The sequence below is a fragment of the Pseudorca crassidens genome, chromosome 1 (assembly GCF_039906515.1).
Source record: "Pseudorca crassidens isolate mPseCra1 chromosome 1, mPseCra1.hap1, whole genome shotgun sequence".
Classification (NCBI taxonomy): Eukaryota; Metazoa; Chordata; class Mammalia; order Artiodactyla; family Delphinidae; genus Pseudorca; species Pseudorca crassidens.
The window spans coordinates 1,827,680-1,842,937 of NC_090296.1; the positions used below are offsets into that span (position 1 = coordinate 1,827,680).

Below are 15,258 nucleotides of genomic sequence, written 5' to 3' on the forward strand. Positions count from 1 at the left end.
GCCCCTTCTGGGTGGCTCCCCGCCCCACGCCGCCCCCCAGTACCTGCCCCAGGGCTGTGGCACTTGGATTAACCTGCTTACCCTCTTCAGGGGGCAGGTGAGATGAGGCTAGGGGTGGGGTGGGCTGGGGGTGTGTAATGCTGGAGGGTCCCAGAGGGCCAGGGCCCGGAGCCCCGCCGTGGTCCCCCTAGGCCACCGCTCCTGGAGGTGGGCCCCTCTCGGCTGGGCTCCCCACTCGGGGCTCCCCAAGTCCTGAAGCCCGAAGGGACCCCGGAGCTACCGCCCCGGTCCCTGAGGCCAGAGGGGACGGCTTGCCCACCTCTGCTTCAGCCGCTGGAGTGACTCCCACCGCAAATCAGTCCCCATCTCCCTCCTTTGGGTAAAACTCCGCAGACTGAAAGAGGTGGCCGCGTGTTTTAATAGAGAATCGGCGTCTCCCCACGTAAGCCGTGGGAACAGACGCTTAGAGAAGGCCCGCGGGGGGCGCGGCACGGCGCCCGTGGCTGCGCAGACACTCGTCTGAAGGTTACGGGGGTGCAGCCTCTCCCCTAGCGGTGCCTCCTGGTGTCTGACCCTGGGCCTCCCTGCTTCGTTCAGGGCCCCGCTCCATGCAGCGTCTGAGGGGACCCTGGGGTCTGTCATCACGTGGCCTCCTTGGCCTGGAACGGGGTTGAAGGCTCGGCGTCTACACAGTCATGGGACTCCCAGGCCGCGCGGCGCCGGCTGGGACCCTGGCGCAGACGGCTGTGTCCTGAGGGTGGTGGGGTCCTCTCGGCCCCCCGATGTCCTCTCTGCGCCGGCCACACCCCCAGGCCGACGGCTAGGCAAGAGGGGATCCCCAGGCCTTGGGCCCGGTGCAGGTGTCAGACAAGCTGGGGGCTCCGGGGCCATGCCCTGCACGTGGCTGCAGGAGGGAGTACCCCCCGCCCCGCAGCCAGCGCCTCTCCCACAGGGGTTTCGGGGTCTGGGCTGCAGGCCCCAAGCAGCAAAAGCCCGGTTGTACCTCCTCCCAGGACTCCCACAGACACAGGGAGGGTGCCCCCGTCCTCGAGGGGCTACACACGGCCACATCTGGGCCGGGCCCAAAGTCACAAGAGTTCCCGCTGGGGCGAGGGAGGGGCCCAAGGGGTAGCCTGGGGGCTGGAAGCTGTGGGTCCCTGAGTTTCAGCGGTGGAATTCTTGTTCTCCTAAAACCTCACGGGGCACCCTAACATGTGAAATAGGAGGGGCTGCCTGCTTGGAGGTGGGGGGCTGCCTGCCGTATCCAAGGCCGCAGCACCCCACGTCTGATCTCAAGCCGTGGGGCCCGCTTTCCCAGTCACCCTGCCTGCAGCAGCCCCGCTGAGTCCAGGGCTCAGGGCTGTCTGGAAGCCCCCAGCCCCGACCTGGGGCTCTCCCTCTGCAGTGCTGCCCCTGGGCCCGGGGGAGGTGAGCGCCGGCCATCAGAGCTGCAGGAGGTGACGCCAGCAGGCCAGGGCCACGAGCTGCAGACGCACGCGGAGGGCCAGGAGCCGGGCCCGGAGGTCCTCCAGGGCCAGTGCCACGGGCTCAGCCCGGCTGCAGCACAGCCCCAGCGCCAGCATCAGCAGGACGCACGCCGTCAGCCGCAGGATCAGGGCGCCGTCGCGGGGCCTGCGCCGGCCGGGCGCTGGGGCCGAGGGGGATAGTGAGGACCCTCGGGCGCCCGCCTCCCCGCAGAGCTGGTGGGGAGGCTGCGGTGGGCGGGCACCTCGGTGCTGCCCGTCGGGTGGGCCCCCACGGCGAAGGTCTCCCCGTCCCTATCTGGGCCTGCGATCTCCTTGCAACAGGGCCTCCCGTAGGCTCTGCCCTCGCACCCTCCCTGGGGAAGGAGTGAGGGGGGCAGACGGTACCCCAGGGGTGCTGCCGCCGACCCGTGACTGTCAGGGACCCATGGCCCTGCCAGGGTGGGGAGCCCGGCTGGAGCAGTGGGAGGTCTGGCCGTGGCCTGGAGCTGGGGCTGTGCTGGGCAAGCGTGTGGGCAGGGGCTTTGAGGGATGAGGGCCGAGGGCTCAGAACTTACCCCTGGCCGTGGCGGAGGGCTCCCTGCAGGCGATGTCTGGGGAGGAGAGGAGGGTGGGTTCGGGCGGAGCGGGGGGCCACCCCGCTCGGAAGGCTCGCTGCCTCCGCCAGCCAGAGCCCCCGGGGCCCCTCCTCTCACCCGCCTACCCTAAGGACCCCAAGACGGGCTGGGTCAGCTAGAGCTTCCCCGCTTTACAGATGGAGACTCAGGTCCCCGCGGGTCCTGACCCGGCCGGCTGTTCATATCCCCCGGCCGGCCAGGCTGCCCGACACCACCCAGGGCTCTGCCCCAGCCTCACTGATTCAGATTCTAGCTTCCAGGTGTTGGCGCTGCTCTCAGAGCCTCCCGGGGGCCCTGCGGGAGTGTGGGGTGTCCCCTGCAGCAGCCTAGGAGGAGGGGGCTGCAGGGGTCCTGGGGGGCAGCAGGGCCTGGCACTTTGGAGAGGCAGGCAGGACCCCCCACCTCCTGTCCATTCCACTTAGCTCACTGGGGGACCCCAGACCAGCCCCGGACTGTCTGGGCCCTGACTCCCCACCTGAGAGTCTCTGCTTCTGGGGCTGCTGGGAAGCTCTGGAGGCGGGCGCTGAGCTGTGCTCTGGGGGTTGGGGGCTGGACCGGGGAGGGCAGGGTGGGTGGGGACCCCTGCGGGAGGCCCGGACCCGACGCTTACGATGGGCCTTCAAGGGAGACACTGACACACGTCGGGGGAGTGAGTTTTATCCGCAACTTGGTGGGACTCAGGGAGCGCCTTCCTTGGGGGGCTGTGGAAGCCGAATCTAAGCTGCTCCCACGACCCCCCAGGTCCTCACCTTTGTGGGGTCCCCTCTGCTTAGTGTGGGGGGTGCGGCTTGCTTCTACCGACAGAACACGGCAAAGGGGCAGGGGTTCTGCAGCTGTGATGGAAATCCCCACAGCGGACTGAGTCAATCAAAGGGAGATTGTCTTGGGTGGGCCTGGCCTAATCAGGCGAGCTCTTTATAAGAGAGGGTCATATAAAACAGCTGCAAGGACGCGAATTCTGCAAATAACGCTGTGAGTTTGGAATAGGGTCCCAAGCCTCAGGCGGGGCCCAGCCTTGGCTGACACCCTGATGCCTGCCTTGTGCCACCCTGAGCAGGGGACCAGCTTTGCTGCGCCCAGAACCCTGACCCACGGGACCACTGAGATAATCGGCGTGCGTTGCCTGAAGCTGCTATGTTGTGCTGATTTGTTATGAGGCATCGCTAGCTGATACAAGGGCACTGTCCCACGGGAAGGCTGGAGGAGGAGTGAGGTAGACGGGTGGAGAGGGGGCTCTGGGGGCAGCACCAGGACCCTAGGGCCAGGGGGCGGGGAGAATTTGGGAGGTGGGCAGTGAAGGCTGAGGGGGTGGGAGGAGCTGCGGGAAGGAAGAGCGGGTGGGCTCTGGGAACGCCTAGCCACTGGCCTTTTTCAGGAAGACAGTAATGACTTGGGAAGCTCTGGTTCTATCTTTCCTGCCAGTCGCTGTTTCTTTGACCAGCACTCTGTTCAGACCGACCCCGTGGGCCTGGGTTTTATTGGGGTTACACCTGTGAGGACAGGGCAGTGACTGTGGTCCCTGCGGACAGCCCTCGGTGAGATCCTGGGTGATGTCCCCCCACCCCGCCTGGCCCGCTCGCCTCTTACAGTGGACGGCCACCTCCAGGGGCTCGCGGAACCGCACGTGCCTCGTGGTCCTCCGTGGCTCGGCCCCATGGCTGTGGCGCTCCTGCGGGCTTCGTCTCAGGATAGAGGGGGGGCCCTTCCTGTCGTCCTCCTGGGGGGTGGGAAGCAGAGGGAGGCAGGCAGGAGTGAGCCCCTCCTGCCCAGCCCCCCCGAGGCTGGAGACAGGCAGCCCCTGCGGCGTCCCTGCCGTCTCCTCTGGCTTTATGCAGCAGGGACCAGACAGGGGCGTGGAGACACTCTGCGGACCTGCCCCGGCCCCAGCCTGGCTGTCTGACCCCCTAGGGCTGCTGGCAAGTGGTCAGGGCTGGGACAAAGCCACCGGGACTGGTCACGACTGGATGGCCGTGTTAGCGGGGACGGGTGCGGTCTGTGATCGCGCAGGCCTGTGTCTCCCGCCCTGGCTCTGCCCCCACCCATCCCGACGGGGTCCGGCATCACTTCTCCATGTCACTAACAGTGACAGCAGTTGTGGCTGGCATCCCCCGAGGACTGACTGCCTTCACGTCTGAGCTGTACACACGGAACCTCCCTGCGCCCCCGGGGGCTCTGCCTGATGGCCTCCTCTGTCCAGGGGAGGCCCTGCCCGAGCTCAGCGCCCTGTGACTGCCCAGCAGCACCACCTGGAGCCCGCCGTGGGACAGCTCTCGCCACACACTGGGCCGCGGTCGCTTACCTGTGAACGAGGGGAGGTATCTGAGCAGGAGACCACTGGCCCAGGGCGGGGGGCAGAGCCTGGACACAGCCCACCCAGGGGCCGCCCTCCCACCCACTGTGTGTTTGGAAGGTGGAGCCAGGAGTCAGCAGCCCGCCCCGACCTTAGTGTTCCCATCCATCAAATGGGGGCAGCAGGCTGTTCTGCACGGACACCCTGTGAGTCGGGGCCGTCTGTGAGACGGCCTCCTGCTGGGGGGGCCACCGGCTGAGTGAGCCTGCCACTGGCCTTCGGGGCTGAGGCGGTCCTGCAGGGGCGGGAGACCCACCCGGGCCCGGGGTTTGGCCCAGCTCATGGCTGTCCTGTTCCCGCGGCTGGGACACCTAAGTTTGTGGCCTGCCCTGGCCAGCAACGAGCTCAGAGGCTAGATCAGGACTCAGGGCCTGAAGTCGGGGCCCCACTTGCTCCTTGGGGAGACCCCCTTACACTCCCTCCCTCTCCTGCTGCTGCCAACTCTCCCTCGTCCTGGACCCGGTCCTGACAGGCTGCGTCCTGTCACCTCGCTGTCCTACTGTCTCCACCCACCCCCACTCCAACACCTGCCTCCCTGCGCCACCAGACTTGCTGCTGCCCTGCTCCCGAGCCCTCCATGGCTCCCACCTCCTCTGCCTCTGCCGCCCTTCCCAGCCCCTGGGACTCTCTGCTCTGACCCATCCTCCAGGCCCTTTGTATGCTCTACCCCCACCTTCAGCCCTGGCCAGATGCTGTGCACTCCTGGTCATTCTGTGCCCCAGCCTGGGGGCCTCTAACCCTCTCTGCCAGCCCCCCAACCCAGCCATTTCCCTCCCGGGGGTCCTGGGGCTGCGGACAGCTCGGGGAAAGGGCAGGGACCACATTTCCCTCTTCTGCTCTCCCTCCCTGCCTCCAGCTGAGGCCCCCTCCGCCAGCCCAGCGCCCACCCAGGGCCCTGCCGCACCCTCCCCGCCCTGAGCACGGGTGAGCCTGGAGCCGCCTCCTCATTCTTTCTGGTCCGATGCCGCGTCTCTGGCAGGGAGTCGGGGCTCAGGGCGTGTGCCGCCGTCTTCATTTACTGGAACATGGTCCTAAGATAAGCAAAGACATTATTTATTGCACACGGAACACTCCTCATAGGACGGAAATAAAAGGAGGAGAGGTTCTTCCCAGGAAGCTGGGCTGGCTTCCCTCGTCCCATCAGCCTGGCCCACAAGCAGACGCTGCTTTCCCTTGAGGTGCTCCAGGTGCAGAGGAATCCTGCCTACTCGACACCGAGACGTCAGCAGCTTCCCCTGCCGCCATCTTCCTAATTACCAGCCTTAATGGCTGTGTAATATTCCACAGGGCTGATCCCATGATTTACAGCCACCCTCCTCCGGAGGTTTGCATTTTTTTATTGTCACTTGCGGTTTCTTTAGGTCACTTGCAATTCTCTGAGGCCGTAGATAAGACTGCAATAAGCATCATTGCTGCCCTGCTTCTCGGGATGCTCCAGGCGTGAATGATGGGGTCCAGGGCTGGGCTTTGTCAGGGCTTCATGGGGGCTAGGAAAGCCTTCTCCAGGGGTTCGTGGGGGCTGCAGCTGGTGGGCCCGCCCCTCAGTGCTGCCTAGACTCTCTCTGTCTCTCCCTCCCCCCTCTCTCCCGGAGTTCGGATTGCTCATGTACTAGGTGTAAGGTGGTACCTGCCCTCTCTCGTCAGTGAGCCTCTGATTGCCGCGTCTCCCATCTCTCCTCACTAATTGCAGCCCTTCTGGTGTGAATTTTCTTTCACATCCTTTGAAGGTCCTTGACTTTTGAGACGTCCCCCTGCCCTGCTCCCACCGGGCCTGAGCAGGTAAAGCCTGGCAGGCATTGGCCTCAGTCCTCTGAGGGCCCTGTGGGGTGATGGCCCCCACCCCCGCCTCCTTGTACATGCGGGGCAGCGTGGACACCAGGGGCTGGTGCCAGGTCCTCTCTGCCCCCCTGCCCCTGGACCATGAGACGGGGGGGGGTGGCACGGGAGCCATCTCCCCTCCTATCCCCAGCCCCAGGCTCTGCCAGGGGTCTCTGGTCTGGGTCCCTGGCGGCCATCACTGCTCCCGTCCTGTGCGGTCAGATGTTTGCACTTTATGAGGAGGGTTCTGGCTTCCATCCACCCTCCAAGGACCCTGCCCCCAGGGGCTGAGATGGAGCTGAGTACGGGCACCTCAGATGAGCTCCTTCGGGGCCTCCCCAAAGGGGAGCTGCCAGGTGGGGGAGGGCTGCAAGGGGGGTGGTTTGGGGGAGGGCTTTCTCCGCCTGGGAGATGACAGGCCGGCCATTCAGTTATTTAAAAAAGGAGCAATTTTCGCCTATCTGAGCATCGGCTTTTTATTGCAAATAGGGTCTTGGGGGAGCCGCCGGCCTGGGGAGGAGGGGCGGGGAGGGAGGCCTTATCTGAAGGACCCGGGCCCAGCTTCAGCACCGGGGGGAAGGGGGCCGGGGGGGGGGGAGGAGGTGACAGCGTCACTGCCAGTGGGCCCAGCTGTCGAGCCCCTACTGTGCCCAGGGCCCTCCCCCCAGGCCGGGGGTGGTGGAACAATGTGTGTGTGTGCACAGCCGTGTGAGCACTTGTGTGTTTGTGCACGTGTGGGTGTCCATAGATGTACGTGTGTGCACGTGTGTGTGCGCGTGCTGTGTGTACACACGTGCGAGTGTGTATGTGCCTGTATGCATGTGTGTGCCTGCAACTGGGTGTGCACGTGTGTGTACATGCGTGTGTGCAAGTGCAGTGTGGTGTGTGTCCCTGGCAGCTCTGTGCTTCCAGGGCAGGCAGCGGCTCCATCCTGTGCCTCCTGTGACCTTGTGTGACCTTGGCAAGTCTCTTAACCTCCCGGTGCCTCAGTTTGCTCGGCTGAAAATGGAAACAGCGGTAGCAGCTTCCCCCGTGGCTCCGGTGGGGGTGAGTGAGGCAGCTCACGTCAGGGCTCAGAGGCGACCTGGGGACCCGCCTGTGCTCACGGCCATCAGCCGTGGTCATCACTCAGGGAGAGGGCGTGACCACCTGGCACGGAGCCTGCGTACACGGTGAGAGCCTCCTGTGGGACGTCCCCTCTCCCGCGCCTCTCAGGAGCCCTGGGCCCTCTCCGGCCTGGGCCTTTGCCTGGGCCTTGCTCTGGTCCCAGGTGCTCCCCGAGCCCCCCGAGCCCCCCGTCCTCACCCCGCCCGGCAGCCTTGCTCAGGCTCCAGCTTCCCCCCTGCCAAGAGGAAGTGGGGCCTCTGCAGACCCCAGGACTGGCCTGAGTCCTGGGTTCTGCCCTTTTGTCTCAGGAGCCTCGGTCAAGCGGAGGGCCTGCCCCAGGCCTCAGTTTCCCCACCAGGAAAACGGAGGAGGAGTGTGCAGCTCTGGTTGGCTCAGCAGGTAAGGGCTGCTCCGGGTACCACCTCTCGCCTGCCTCCCAGGCCTCCTCCGGCGCCAGCAGGGCCCCCTCCACCCCGGCTGGATGGCGAGGACAGGGCCCCATGCGGGAGCGAGAGGACTTGGGCTCTGGCGGGGACAGCGTGTAACACGAGCGCCCTGGCTCTCAGGCTGCCTCGTGACAGATGGGTGATAAAGGGTGGAAAATAGCTCTGGGCCTGGGCCTGCGGAGTGTCACCCCCGCTCTGCCGCGCCTCTGCCTGGGGAGGGCACGTCCCCTGAGGGTGGACACCTGCCCTGGGCTCCCCCAGAGCTTCTGTGACAGTGCTGCAGGCCCTGCAGGGTGCCGAGCGGGGGTCCTCAGGCTTCCGCCCGCGTTCCAGGAGAAGGGGGTCTGGCCAGGACTACACGCCCACAAGACCCCCACCCCTGACGGTCCGCGCGGTTTGGGCGAGCACCCTCCCTCCCGCCCTACCTTGACGCGACGCCTTTGGGAGACAGCGATCACACCCACAGGGGTCCCTGCAGCCCAGCTCTCCACCCCTGTCCCCCACCCCGCCCGCTCCCCCGGCCTCCAGGGGGGTGCTGGCTGGGCGGGGCCCGCTCCACCTGGTTCACCGCCTCAAGCAATGCTGAGTCCCGGGTCCCGGCCACCTGTCCTGCTGCACCTGCCCCACCACTTGTGGCGCTGCTCACTGGCCCGCCTGCTGTGGGCCCGGCTGTAGGGGCCCCGCTCCGGCCCCCGCGGCCCGCTGGCACGTCTCTGTCCTCACTGAGGGGCCTCTGAGACCCCCGGCGCGGTGCCGGCCCTGCACAGGGAGGGTCCTTCCTTGGCGCTGACCCCACGCCTGGCACCCGGCTCAGCACCCACACCTGCTCCATCACCCCTCGAACCCTCCCTGTGCCTGTGCGCCCGTGGGGACCCCAGGGCTCAGGGGACAAGCTTGCCGAGTCCCACAGCCCCCAGGAGCCCTGGGCTTGGGTCAGCGGCGCCACGGCCGGGCCCCTCCCGCTGTCCTGTTGCAGCAGACACCTGCTCCGGGGCTGGCAGAGCCCGCCAGGACCTTGCCGGGGAGGCTGAGCTCCTGCGCCGCAACTCACACACCACATACACATGCACACAACACATGCCACACACGTACACACCCCCCCCACAGCCACACACACTCATACGCACACACCACACACACACAATCCACATGTACACATATCACATACAAACACACACACTCGTACACATATGCACATACCACATCCCACACACACGTTTCTCTCTCACACACACACACACACACACACACACGCACACGCACACTGCTCGGCCCACCTGGGTTCCTGCAGCTGTCGCAACCCTGCGTGCGCTCGCGCACCTGACGGCCTATAATCCGCTGGTGATTAGAGCCTCCGGCACAGTGGGAACCGGAGCCGCGGCGGCTCGCAGGCCAGCCGAGAAGTTTCCATTACAGCCACGGGGCAGTGGCCTCAGCGGTCCTCTGGGCTGTCCTGCCCTGAGGCGTCTGCTGGCAGTTTGACCCCCTGCCCAGAGCAGCTTGGCTGAATTAAGGGGCCTGAGACCACGAGCTGCACGTTTCCTCAGCTGGGAAACGGGACGGAGGCGGTGGACACCCCCATGCTGGCCTTCCCTCTGGAGGGCGGGGAGCAGAGTGAGGGCGGCTGGCTCCCAGCTGCTCCCAGCCCAGAGCTCACGGCCTGGCAGCTTCCCAGATCACACCATGTCTGAATTAAGCCAGGGGAGGCCCCGGGGGGCTGGCCTTGCTCCCTAGGCCTGTCCGGCGTGGGGATCCAGAGAGTGGGAACTGGCCCGGTGGCCCCGAGGCCCCTTCCACGCTGAGATGCGAGGCCCACGCCTTTCTAGGGCGCACCCAGGACGTGGGGTGGCAGCAGGACCGGGTGATGGCTGTGTGCCTGCTGGGTGCGTGCGGGAGCCAACCTCGGCCTCGGGAGCCCCAGGTGATAGGGCAGGTGGACCCCCACCCAGACACCGGCCACATCAGCCCAATTTCCAGCCCTCAGGTTCTGCCCACTGTCCAGAGTGCCGTCGAGATGGAGAGCTAAGCCTCCCAGGGTACCTGCACACAGCAAGCGCCAAATAAATGCTGCGCCCTGAGCCCCATGTGCACGGTGGGCCGGGATCCGGATTCCCTCTGATGGAGTCAGCTCAGAAAAGAGCCGTGTCTCTGGGGCTGCCCAAAAGCCATGGCCTGGGCTCAAGTGACCCCAGTAACGCATCTGTTCCCTCTGGGAACAGCAGGGCCCCCGCGGACCTCTGGGAAGGCTTGCTGGTGTCAGTGCCCGACCCTGCAGCCTGTGCCGCGGCCCGTGCAAGGTACCCAGATCCCATGAACCCTGGCTCCCGTGCCTCGGAAGGCTTGGGTCCTCGCGTGGTGGAGCGTGGAGGGACCCACAGTCCAGCTTCGCCTGCACATGGCCTCAGGCAGGAACGTGGATGAAGGGCCAGTGGGGCCCTCATGTCAGGCCTGGCCGCGGGGGAGGGGCTCAGAGCACCAGTGGCCTGGGACGTGGCTGAGTGCGCCGGCCACCCACCCTGTACACACCAAACACGAGGTTCAGAGGGGCCGGGGCTTCTGACGTCACCCGCTGCCTGGTTTGCCTGGCACCGTACTCGAATGAGCGCTGAAAGCGCACAGCACGGGTGGGTGGGATGGGCGCCCCCCCAGCCCCCGTCCAGGGCCACAGTGCGCGCTGCCCGGCCTCAGTCCACGGCCCACGCCCGCCTGCAGCGGGGTCTCCGCCCGCGTCCATTTTGGGGAATCTCTCTGCTCCGGCAGCCTCATTCCCAGATGGGGAGTGAGCGTCACCTGTGCCCCTGAGTGGCTCTCACCTGGCTCCCTCCTGGGTCTGTGCGGGGTGCTGCCAGCTGGGCTCTGTGGCGCCCCCCAGTGGGCACCGTGCAGCATAGCCCTGGCCTGGTCCCGCTGGCGGTGCCCTTCCTGTGCCCTGGAGAGGCGGGTGCTGGGCTGCTCAGGTGAACGGGGCCGCGACTGCCCAGCCTCCTGCTGCCCTGGTGGGAGCTGCTGCCTGCCTGCCTGTGGAGCCAATCTGTGGCCAGCCTGTGTCCCCGCCCCAGGCCCCTCTGCCAGGTTGCAGAGCCCGGCCAGATGGCAGAGGCTGAGCTATAATTACCTCTCCTCTTTGGCAGAAATAGCAGCGACCCCAAGGACAAGGCACTGGCCCCAGAGCAGGAGCGGAGGTGGCCGTTTCCCAGGCCCTGAGAACACAGGCCAAGCCTGCAGGAAAGACGGGGGGGCAGTGCCCCCTCCCTGCCCTCCAGACCCACGTGTGTCTTCCCAGGCCGGCTCTGGAGATGTGCAGCTCTTGGAAAACCCAAGGGCCGGCATCAGAGGCAGAGTGTTGGGTGGGGGGGAGGCAGAGGGTGGGGTGATGTGGGGGCCTGGCGGGGTGCAGGCTGTAGGAGGGTGGGGTGATAACAGAGATAACAGAGTCCAGCCCCCGACTGACGCTGCCCCAGGGTGGAGCCCCGAAAAAGAGAGGGGCCGGCCCTGACCCCCGCTCCTGCACCCTCATGCGTCCTGCCTTGGGGTCCCAGGAGGAAAAGGCAAAGCGCAGATCCCAGGCTGCCGATTAAGGGCACAACGGCTGAGTCCCGACGTTGCCTCAGAGCTAGTAAGTTACCCGAGCAAACTGCTACGTGGGCAGCGGGACAGGGCATCCTCAGCGACAGCCGGCGCCGGCCGTTCCCTCCTCTCGGGTCAGCAAGAGGGGACGTAAACGTCTGCCCTGGAGCCCCAGCCTGAGCAGTGCAGCACCTCCTGCGGTGGGACGGGCCCCAGCCCCCCGTGGACAGGAAGCCGACAGAGGTGGCCTTGTGGCAAGGGCTCAGTGGGAGGGGGTCTCGTGTGACTCTAGGACCCCCTCCGCCCAGCCCGCCTCCAGAAAACGGCTCAGAAACTCCATCCCTCGGCCGCCCTGCCCACCCCCAGTTTTTGTAAATAAAAGTGAGTAGGGCTTTGCTGGAACACAGCCATGCAACCTTGGTTTCTGTCCACGGTGCCTTCGCCCTACGAGGGCAAAGTTGAGCACGGCCCCGGAGCCTAAAACCTCTGCCATCTGGCCCATTACTAGGAGAGTTTGCTGCCCGGCCCTCGCGTGGACGCGGCGGCGGGGGAGCGCCAGCCCCCGAGCCCCTCGCCAGCTTCTGCACAGAACATGCACAACTGGTGGGGTCCAGGCCACTGTGGCCACGTGCAGCCCTCAGGGGACCCTGGGACACTGAGAGGCAGCCACCCTCTGTCACACTGCCCCTCTCAGCCCCGGTCCACCCCAGGCACATGGCGGGGGGGTTCCTACGGCTGGACCTCCTCCACACCCAGCAGAGAGGCACAGGGGTCAGGACTCTCTGCACGTCCCTCGGGCAGCCCCCTTGATTGGTGGAAACCGTACAAACCCATCAGGGATCTGCCCGCACCCCCCGGGCCCGCAGCCACCAGCACCAGCTTCTCTCAGACCTGGTTCCATCAGGGCTGCCACACGTGCCAGGACATCAGGAGCTGGCTGGAGGACAAAGGGGGCACCGAGACTGGGCCAGGCCCACCCCTCATGGCTGTGTGACTTTGGGCAAGTTACCTCCCCTCTCTGAGCTGTACTTGCTCATCTACAAGTCTGGGCAGCTCGGCACCTGCCAGGCGATAGGACTCAGTAGAGAGCTGAATGCCCCCAGCACCCAGTGCAGGACAGACCCTGGGAAATGCTGGCTCCTCGCCCCTGCCGCCCCCTCTGCCCCGCCTGCTGGGGCAATGTCGGGACTCAGCCGCAGTGCCCTTAATCGGCAGCCTGGGATCTGTGCTGGCCTGAACGCAGAAAGCCCTGCAGAGTCAGGCGGGAACAGGGGTGGGAGAGCCCGGGTGGCGTCCCTCCTGCACCTGCAACAGAACTTCAGGGACAGTGCGAGCTGCTGGGACCGGGTGCCCGGACCACGCCCTTGCCCATCAGGGCCAGCCCTGGGCCCCTGTGGCTGGGCGGGGCCGCACCTTCCCGACAGCCCTTAGCGGCGGACGGTCAGCTGCTCCACGCCTTCTGGAAGACGTCGAGGGGTGCTTGGTGGAGGGTCCGCAGGCAGGTGAGGAGTAGCAGGCAGTCAGGCGGGGAGGCTCCTGCAGAGCCCTGTAGCCACCGCAGGGCCTGGGCACCCACGGGATGGGGCAGAGGGTGGATGTGACCCGAGGGGTTCAACTGGGCCCTTGGTCGCCTCGCCCTGGGGAAGGACTGGGGGGAGGGGGGGAGGGGTGGGTGTGGGACTCACCGAGGGCTCCGGAGTGCGTGTGTGAGGGTCAAGGGTGCTACAAGGCCGCTGGCCTGGGGAAGACGGTGTGGTGTCGCCAGTGGCCGCTGTCCCAGTTGACTGCACACGGCGACTTTACACAATCCAGACGTACTCTCGGCAGTGCTGGAGGCCAGAGTGGGAAATGCGCTGAGCTCCGGGTGTGCGCAGGGCTGGCCCGTCTGGAGGCTCCAGGGACCATCGTTTCCTTGGCTTTTCCTGCCTCTGGAGGCCCCACATTCCCCAGCCCGTGGTCCCTGCCCCGGGCTTCAGAGCCAGCGCTGTCTCGTCCAGTCACCTCACCTCACCTCACTCCAAGCTCCTCCCCCCGACCTTCAACCAATAAGGACCCTGTGACTACATTGTCCCGCCCCCTCAATCCAGGATCACCTCCCCATTTTAAAGTCGTGCAACTTTAATTCTATCTTCAACCTAATTCCCCTTGGCCATGTGACCTAACACAGTCACAGGTTCGGGGGTTTGTATGTGGACATCTGTTGGGGGCATTATTCTGCCCACCACAGATGGCGGGGTGCAGGTTTTGGGGGTACCATGGGGATTAAGTATGAGAGCCAGTTAATTTGAGATGCGTGGGGGGCTTCCGAGTCGGGGCGGGGGGAGTTGGATGTACGTGTCTGGTTCCAGGTGGCTCCAGATGGGAGATGTGAATTTGGGGTCACCCTCTTGCTAGCTTGAAAAATGGTTCCCCAAGACATGTCCACATCACATTTCTGGAACCTGTGGATGTTAACTTCCTTGGTACCATCACACGTGTTCCCGTAAGGGGGAGATTTGACACAGAAGAGGAAGCAGTGATGTGACCACAGATGCAGAGCTTGGAAGGATGGGGCCACAAGGCACAGAGCGCAGGCAGCCATCAGAGGCTGGAGGGAGGCCGGCCGGACGCTCCCCTTGAGCCCCTGGAGGCGGCGCCATCCTGCCAACGCCCTGATTAGGATCCCTCAGACGCCGAGAGAATTGACTTAGGATCCCTCAGACGCCGAGAGAATACGTTTCTGTTGTTTTCTGTTGCTTAAGTCACAGGGTTTACGGCTCTGTGTTATGGCAGCTGTGGGAAATGAACCAGCCATCTTAGAGATGACATAGAAAGCCTTGGGCCTGAAGGAGTGACCCAGGGGTGCCCAGAGACAGAGGCGCATCGTGAGGTCCGAGCACGAGCCCTGGACCCTGCAGTGTGATGAGGTCAGGCTGGCGTGGTGGGGAGAAGCCAGGCAGCGAGGTAGAGCAGGGGGCCTGTGGGGTCGTACAGCCCAAGGTGGCGGGGGGCAGGGAGGAAGGGGGTGCTCTCAGGGCCACCGCCAGGCAAGGAGGGACGAGGAGAGGAAATTCACCGCTGGGCCTGGCTGTGAGGAGGTACAGGTGGACTTGGTGGGCTTGAGGGTGGGGGACTCAGGAGAGAGGGAGGGAGGGGAAGGGGGGAGAGGAGAGTGCAGACTTTGGGTCGGAGGGGCCGATGTACCATCTGGGTGGATCCAGGACAGGAGACGGGTGGGGTCCACAGATGCAGGCCGCCCTTCTTGGGGGAAGGAAGAGCTGGGGAGAATTTCTACCAGTAGTCAGGCAGTGAGCCCTCCATCCCCGGAGGCAAGAAAAGATGATTCCTTCCGTCGGGGCCTCTCAAGGGCGCCACACAACCCCAGGATCACGTGTGCCGTGGGCGTGCAGAGGGAAGGAGGGCTGTTGAGTGGGCTGGGGTCTGGCCCCGCGAGCGCCAGCAGAGACGCTTCTCTTCCGGTTGGGGTGCAGGTTGAGGGTCCCGCCTGAGGTCACAGCCCCGGGCGTGCAGCATCAATGCCCTTAACTGGGGAGCCCACAGCTTGTCATTCTCAGCCTGAAGCACGGACCCTCTGGCAGTTAGGGCCGTGTCTGCTCACCCTGCCACCCAGCCAAGGCCCCACTTCACAAGACGGGGGAGCCTGGGTAGCATCCCCGCAGAGCCTGGCGGGGCCCTGGGTCACCGTGTGGCTGGGCCGCTCCTGTCAGAAGCACCGGACGTGGGCCCCCTGGTCTTCAGCAGTCACGGTAACGGAACCGCTGGGCCCCACTGTGCACTAACAGAAGTGGCCCCTTTTCCCTTCTCCTAAATTATTCATGACCTCCAGGAAGCCGTAAAAGTCATCAGCTCTCTGCAGGGGCCATAATTAC

General features: G+C 65.5%; 1 protein-coding gene across 4 annotated transcripts; it reads right to left on the minus strand.

Annotated features, from left to right (window-relative positions):
• Positions 1-407: 407 nt before the first annotated feature.
• Positions 408-10,810, minus strand: C1H14orf180 (chromosome 1 C14orf180 homolog). Of its 4 annotated transcripts, XM_067714764.1 has the most exons (6): positions 9,100-9,448; positions 6,079-6,222; positions 5,356-5,482; positions 3,689-3,818; positions 2,042-2,077; positions 408-1,648 (listed from the first exon to the last, which is right to left on the minus strand). In XM_067714764.1, exons 3-6 carry the CDS (start codon positions 5,464-5,466, stop codon positions 1,443-1,445), a joined length of 483 nt encoding a protein of 160 aa, XP_067570865.1. In that variant the 5' UTR covers positions 5,467-5,482; positions 6,079-6,222; positions 9,100-9,448; the 3' UTR covers positions 408-1,442. The 4 variants fall into 4 exon arrangements, with proteins under 4 accessions (XP_067570865.1, XP_067570783.1, XP_067570713.1 ...); XM_067714682.1 differs by lacking the exons at positions 6,079-6,222; positions 9,100-9,448 and adding an exon at positions 10,636-10,810; XM_067714612.1 differs by lacking the exon at positions 6,079-6,222.
• Positions 10,811-15,258: the final 4,448 nt, after the last annotated feature.